The sequence below is a fragment of the Eimeria mitis genome, genomic scaffold (assembly GCF_000499745.2).
Source record: "Eimeria mitis Houghton genomic scaffold, Emh_scaff749, whole genome shotgun sequence".
Taxonomy (NCBI): Eukaryota; Apicomplexa; class Conoidasida; order Eucoccidiorida; family Eimeriidae; genus Eimeria; species Eimeria mitis.
Window position 1 is genome coordinate 8366 of NW_013575483.1, and position 7241 is coordinate 15606.

Consider the following 7241-nt stretch of genomic DNA (forward strand, 5'->3'; position numbering starts at 1 on the left):
GAATATATAGAGCCAAAGTATGGATGCAGCCAGCCACAAACAAAAACATAAAACGAGAAAAGACGAAGAAGCAGCTGTTGCATGCAGCAGCAACAGAGACACTCAGTGGTACATTAGCATGCAAGCATGTAAAGGAGCTGGAGTTGCTGCTGCTGCTGCTGCTGCTGCTGCTGCTGCTGCTGCTGCAGCTGCTGCTGCAACTCGCAGGGTAACAGCGTGGCGGCTGCATATAGAGCGGTTGAGCTCAATATAAATATAAAAAAAGGAAAGGAGCAAATAAAAAAAAATATTAAAAAGAGAATATGTATTTATATATTATAAATATATAAATTAATATAATTTATATAAAATATAATATAATATAATTTATAATATATAAAAACTCACCTTATAGAACTGCTGCTTCCGCTGCAGCAGAGATGAAGTCTTAGCAGCTAGCGATGGGCGCCCAGCAACGTGGGGGGCCCCCTGCAGTGCGTGGGCCCCCTGGGTTTGCTGCAGCAGCTCGAGCTGCTGCTGCGTGCCCTGATGAGCAGCAAAAGGTCGCAGAGCAGCAGCAGATGCTGCTGCTGCTGCTGCTGCTGTTGCTGCTGCTGCTGCTGCTGCATCTCCTAGCTCCACAGCCTGCTGCGAAGGAGAGGCAGCGTTCGACTCCCCTGGCGCTGATGACCTCTCCTGCCATTGCTGCTGTCGGTCATCTTGTAGCTGCTGCTGCTGCTGCTGCTGCTGCTGNGCTGCTGCTGCTGCTGCTGCTGCTGCTGTTGCTGCTGCTGCTGCTGCTGCTGCTGTTCATGAGCGCTGTCCTGCGTAAGAGGGCTATCAACCGGCTGAGGCGGGTGCGTCCCCTTGGGGGAGCGACGAGAGGTCATTGACACGATGCTGCTGGTGCTACTGATGCTGCTGCTGATGCTGCTGCTGACGCTGCTGCTGATGCTGCTGCTGATGCTGCTGCTGCTGCTAATGCTGCTGCTCCCGCTCATACAATTCGAGCTTGTAGTGGGTGCTGCTGTCATTGGAAAGATAGCTGCAGCTGCCGTCATTGCCACAGCTGCAACAGCAGTGCAGGGTGCTGCTGGGGTGTCTGTACACCTCACAGATCCCCCGAGCACCCCCGCCAAATCAAATAAGCAGCCTTGAGGCCTATTATCCTTTACACAGGAACAACAAATGACGGCCTCTATAGAACGAGGGGCTATAGGGTGGTGCTGCGTGGGCTTGTATTGCGCTGCTGCACCAGGGAGGGATGGAGCTGCGGCTAGAGATATAGGGTGAGGGAGGAGGTAAGGGCTAGATAAAGACGTAATAAATTGCCTTATTTCAGGTCCTTCGGCTTAAAAAAAACCCAAGAAACTGATACAAATAGTTAAAATGTTGTATACTGAGAGCGGGGAGAAGAGGGGGAAAAAGAAGAGGCAGAAAGCTGCTGCTGCTGCTGCTGCTGCTGCTAAGCGCAAACGATACAGAGATAGCAGCAGCTGTATGAATCGCACGTTAAAAATATCACAAATATAAAGCACAAGTTTATTTATTTTATGCAAGAAAACTGCACGCAATAACATTCAAAAAACCCGCTATAGGCCAACTAATACAAGAAGCTGTTGTGGGGCTGCTGCTAAGCGCTAGGAGGCTGCTAGCTGTGGCCCCTGTGCTTCCTCGACTGATGAAGGTGAGGCGGAAATTAAAAAGGGCAAATATATTTAAGCCCACAAAAAATTGAAAGCCACAAAAAAAAGAACAAAAACAAACACAATACCTCCAGCACAGCAACACCACAGCTCTGCTGAGCCCCGCAGAGCGGAGGGGGGCCCCAGATTCGACCACCAGGGAGAAGAAACACACTCTGTACAACCCACGAGTTTGTTTCATTCTTTTTCATTCAAATATATGATAGAAATAAAAACAAATCAATTAGAAATAATTCTTNGAGTTTGTTTCATTCTTTTTCATTCAAATATATGATAGAAATAAAAACAAATCAATTAGAAATAATTCTTAAAAGCACAAAATACCCACAAACTTTGCACGCATTCCCCTTGAGCCACACATATATATACTGTGTACACCGGGGGGTTGATGGGAACCTCCTGCCTTGTCGCTTTGTGTGTTTTTGCTTCTGATTTTATTATGAGTTTAAATATATATATTACACTCAAAATATATATCTTAATATCTATTTAACTTAATAGATAAGAATACAGCATTTCTCTCGGCCAACTAACCCCTGCGACGCTGCAGTGCTTGCTTGTAGGGTGGTCTATCTATAGATGATACATAAATTTTTATCTACACTCATATTGGCTGCTGCGGGTCGAGCGAGTGTGTAGCAATTGTTTACGCTGCCAGTGCATGCGCCAGAACGGGCTCTTATATGCTCCCAGGTGGAGTGGTCCTGCAGCAGGAGTTGAGCGTTGTACTCGTTCGGCGGCACATCATATCCGCGCGAGCGCCAGCCCTGGGCCATTGAGCAGATATCCACAGAATCATGGATACTGGAAAGGAGGTTAAGGTTATTTTGACAGTATTGTATCCCCAGACTGTAGTCAGCTAGACTCGCTAACTTTCTTTACACTTCATAGCACCGCACTGGAGGTCGGGACAGGCACGAGCAACGAGCCGAACCCCCATAAGCATGTATACTGGTGAATAGCGCTGAGTTGTTGTGAAGATTGTTTGCCTGGAAAAAGGTAAACATATCAGGTATTCCAGCAAAAATCATTTGTCAGAAGTTTTGCCTTTTATCCAATTGAAAAGTGGAGATTGATCAGGATCTGCAAGAAGCAGAATCCTTAGACAGTGTACATGACACCTTTGTCAAAATGCGGCCCTTTTTCTCTTTCAGCATAGTGAAGACTAGTAAAGTCTGTGTTCGTAGCGGGGGTCCCCCAGGCCTGTGCGTCTAGTCGAACTGGAACGAGCGCAGCCTCCACAGCCTACCCAGCCCCACGAAAGCTATTTATGAGGAATACCTAAACTTTCGCCAGCCGTCAAAATTTGGGGCGAAACAGCGTGCGAGGGACACTGGTAGAAGCCCTGCTTTCTACGGAGATATGGTCTTGTCTTCGGATGCACTGGAAGAGCGACCGTCGCTATTAGCAACTTCTTTATTGGGACGGAATGCACGGAAGTAGCAGTTTTGTCTCGGAAAGCGCCATTTTCTCTTGGAGGCATCAATGACGTAGAAACTTCTCAGTCTGCAAAGCAACGTAGATTTACCTTCAGGTAGGCAAGGGCACAGGCTGTGACAGAATTAAGACAGCTTAAGCGTGGGAAGATCTCTATACAGCACGCGGAGATGTATCAGTCACTCGCGAATGGAGGTCCAAGTACGAATTGGCTCTTCTGTAAGATTTGTTGACACCAGAGCTGGCCTCAGGAAGGAGGAAGTCCAATACCAGCTGGGCTCCTGAGGGGGATCTTAGAGACAAAAGGGTCAAACCAGCCGAGAGGAAGGGATACCTACGCATCAAGAAGGGGATAACGTGTCCTCGTACCCGATATCTGAGAAGGGAAAGGAATACTTCGGAAGTTACCCCGATACAGTGGCTGTGGATATTGGAGCTGTTGGTGCCACGTTACATCCGCTCCAAGAAAAATATAAAAAATAGAACAGAAGGTACCGTTGAGGAACTAGAGGAAAAGCACTTGAAGCAATCGGCGGGGATGCCAACGAACCGATAAAAGAGACGCCCTGGGCGCAGCGTGAGGCGCAGTGATTGGGCCAACAGAGGTGATTGCCATACAGGAACGTCAGGTCTTGTATTATGGTCAACGTTGGACCAGTTCACCATATCAGAACGCTGGGTATGCCTGGTGTGACTCAGTTGAGGGAGCGCCTGTTGCCTACAAACGACAATATTGGGCTTTAGCCGGTCAGCAACAATGTGACAATGCTCTTCCAAGCGCTCCTAACACTGCCTGCATCATCTACAGTTAAAGGAGTGGAATCAGCGTCCCAAGAAGCAAGGAACGAGTGGGTTCCAAAGCTGTGCAGGGGCACTGCCGTAAACGTTGACGAGTGCATGCACTCAATCGTGGTGGCCTTACGAAGTTGACAGTATGGGGGGATTCGATCCAGCTAACACTCGAAGGACAGCGAAATTTGCCTCAGTTGAGGGGAGAACTATCAGATGGACTCAATGAGAGGGAGACTCCAGCAGAGCTGCCGCCCCTTGACTTTGCAATCCAACGCATCCAACTTACTCCCGGAACATCCCAAGCTCTTCTCGGAGGTAGAGGAGGCATCCGACTTTTTTAGAGGAGCTCGAGAGACAAGAAGACCAAATGGGGAGAAAGGGAGGGCTCAGCCGTCAACTGCGCCTTTACGATAGAAGCATGTGGTGCCGAAGGAAAAGGTGTGGACGTGGCGTATCTGTATCGATGTCAACGCCCTCAACAGAATCACATTGAAATAGGAGTTTCCGATGCCCCACTGAGACGGACTACCCGAAGAGTCGCAGATTTTGACAGTTTATTTATTTTTTGGCTTCGCTGGTGCGTTTCTTTGCCGACTTAAGTGGATCCCTCCGACAGGCGCAAGACTGCATTCCGCACCCGCACTACAGAGTGGAGTGAATGGAGTGAACCTCTGAGAGTTGGATCTATTTTGGCGGAATATTTGAAGCTAGCTGCAGCTGAGAAGTTGTTCCAACGAAGGCACATTATCCATAGCATGCGTCTTTGCGCAGCATTGAGATGCCTTGAAGCGTATCGTTCATCTGGAATATGGTATAGGGCACAAGTACGTAGTAACAGTCGGACGTAAAGTGAAAACGTGTGCTCTGCCCCGTCAGCCTGCTTTGAACAGCTTCTATTTCAGCATTTAGCAGGTTGATCTGCTCAAGACAAAGCGTAACCTATTGGGATAAGCGTGGAGGAATCAACGTCGAGCCGTCCGGAAGTCGTACGGAGGTCGAAGACTTCTCGCGCCATCGACTTACATCTTTTTCGTCGTTCTTCAGAGAGAGACACCTCGAAACTACTCACGGTTTGTGCATCGCAGCTAAGAAATCTACCCAAACCAATTCTGCTGCCCGCAAGCTAGTCTCTACTCAAAACTGGCACCGTCGGTAGTGCTGGTGAAGCACAAAGAAGAAAGGAGAATTATTCTTACAGTTTCTCCAAGTCACGTCAGTGGGGGGCGAAAATTCGCTCCAGGTGCCACACATGGCAGTTTTCGCGTGCTGCATCTCAGGGTGTGCTTGCAGCTATCCCTGTTTTTCGGGACAGTAAGCATCCCCAGATGCGAGATTGCGTTTAGCATAATAATGCATTTGGGGGGAAAGGCTGGCAACTGCTTAGGAGGTTGAATAGTGGAGCTATAGTCCCTCCTCCCCCCCAGCAACGTCCTTAGCCTGAGCGCCATCTAGAAGGAGGTGCTCAATTCTGGTTCCTGAGCAGGTTCGACCTTCCNAACGTCCTTAGCCTGAGCGCCATCTAGAAGGAGGTGCTCAATTCTGGTTCCTGAGCAGGTTCGACCTTCCGCGGCGCTGCAGCCTACTTCCCATCATTTTGCCGGAACACGGGAGATCTCTGCTTCCTTCGTCTTTTGCGGGTCTGCGGTGGCATCGAAAACATCCGAGGGCTTGATCATAACCGCGCTAAGGCTGAGGCATATCTGTCCAACTTGGTCTGAAAGGGTTGCTGTCATTGCGAATGCTTTTACAGCAACAAATCCGCTTCGCATGTCTGCAATGAAAGGCGTGTAGGCGCAGGTGATGACAGATGATGGAACAGCCGCAGAAAGGACGTCGAAAAGAATGCAACTGCAAAAGGCAAGGGAAGCTGCCGCTGCCAACACAGCCGATATGCTCTTGGCGTTCGTCAGGAAAAGGCGATGAAAGGCTGAAGCCAAAATGCAGCCGGTAAAAGCTGCGGCGAGTCCTAGAAAGATGGAGTGGCAACGAAGCAGAAGTCCGGAAAGAGCTGTAGCCTGTTCCCCCACCAGTGGCATCAGTCCCGTAAATGGTTGCATGCATTCAGAAACCCAAAACGACTGGTGCAGCAACACNCGAGTGGTTCCAGGCTTCTCCCTCCTCTGTGTGCGGCGCATTGTCTTAAAGGCGAACCAAAGGCCCACCAGACGCAAGCCGTCAGCAACCAATGGAAATAGTAACTGGCACAGCGGGGAGAAAGGTAATGAGAGATCATGCCCAGACGCAATGCGCGGGGGGTATCCATGAATGCCGGCCTTCGCACCTTCTGGAGATTGTCCAAAGAATGGTGGTTCCTGAAGTGGTTCATGTGTTGCGTTCCGTGGGAGATGCAACAGAGGCCAAAGTGAGGTATATGCTTTGACCAAGTCCCACAGTACAAACCCTAACAATGTTTTAAAGGTATTGGAAGACAACTTCGTTCGTAACTCTTGAAAGGCTTCGGAATCATCAGAGCTTTTCTCCGTCTGACGCTTGATGGGATCTTGGACGGATAAACTGAAAGAACCTGCATCGTAGGCTTTCCGTTTCGAGGGGCAAACTGTCGCCGCAGAGAACATACAGGTTAGGCAAATACCTGGGAGCCCCGAAAGCAGAATAGAAAGTGGGCCCACGCCTTGAAGAAGAGAGAAATGTGCCAAACCAAGCCGTTCAATCAACACTAGCAAGTAGCCAAGAGTCGCTCCCACTGAGAGGATGGCACAGAGCATCTGTCGCTTCTCAAATGACACAGGCTTTTCTCCAACTTCGCGAGGCACGCATGCTGGTTGGCTTTGATTGTCAATTTTTTCCTCGACCTTCAAGAGGGCGGCAGAATTTTCGGGCACTTCAGCATGAGTCACAGGAGCACTTGCTTGAGGCTCATGAACTGAAGGTAGTTTGGGCTTTCGTCCTCCATGATAGTTCCATGTAGCGGCCAGCTCAGAGGCGTAGGGGTCATTGCTTATCTGGCTGCTATTGGCAGAAGAATCCGAGAAGGAAAAGGCAATCTCGCGAGCGAGCTTCCTATAATTAGGGGCAGGACCAGCTCGGGGAGGTTCCTTGGGGTGTTTTGATAAGATTAAACTGGTGTCGCTTGGAGGAGACACGGGCTGATCGCCGTAGTTTCTCGTCGATTTGTCTGTGTAGGCGCTTCGCCTTCTTTCACTTGCCATGATTTTTGATCTACAAAGCCTTGGCAATAACGCTGCTGCTGCATAAATGTAAGTTCCAGCTGTTTTTCAAAACACCCTTTTGTGTAAGTTGCGCCAGTCTAGCAGCAAGGTATTGCAAATGGTGCAACTAAATATTTATAATCTTTCTAAAAAAAAA

At 49.0% G+C, this 7241-nt stretch overlaps 2 protein-coding genes across 2 annotated transcripts in view; both read right to left on the minus strand.

The window, feature by feature from the left end:
* EMH_0021380 (uncharacterized protein) overlaps positions 1–869 on the minus strand; it is a gene marked incomplete at both ends in the record, with an annotated part of 5332 nt that extends 4463 nt beyond the window's left edge. The window contains 2 exon segments of the mRNA XM_013501754.1: positions 671–730; positions 734–869. Of these exon segments, the coding sequence (XP_013357208.1) occupies positions 671–730; positions 734–869 (196 nt within the window).
* Positions 870–5503: 4634 nt separating this feature from the next.
* On the minus strand, positions 5504–7084 carry EMH_0021390 (uncharacterized protein; the record flags this gene model as incomplete). The annotated part of the gene is given in 2 exon segments (XM_013501755.1): positions 5504–6005; positions 6009–7084. Coding segments are annotated over 2 exon segments (1578 nt in total).
* Between the last annotated feature and the right edge of the window lie 157 nt (positions 7085–7241).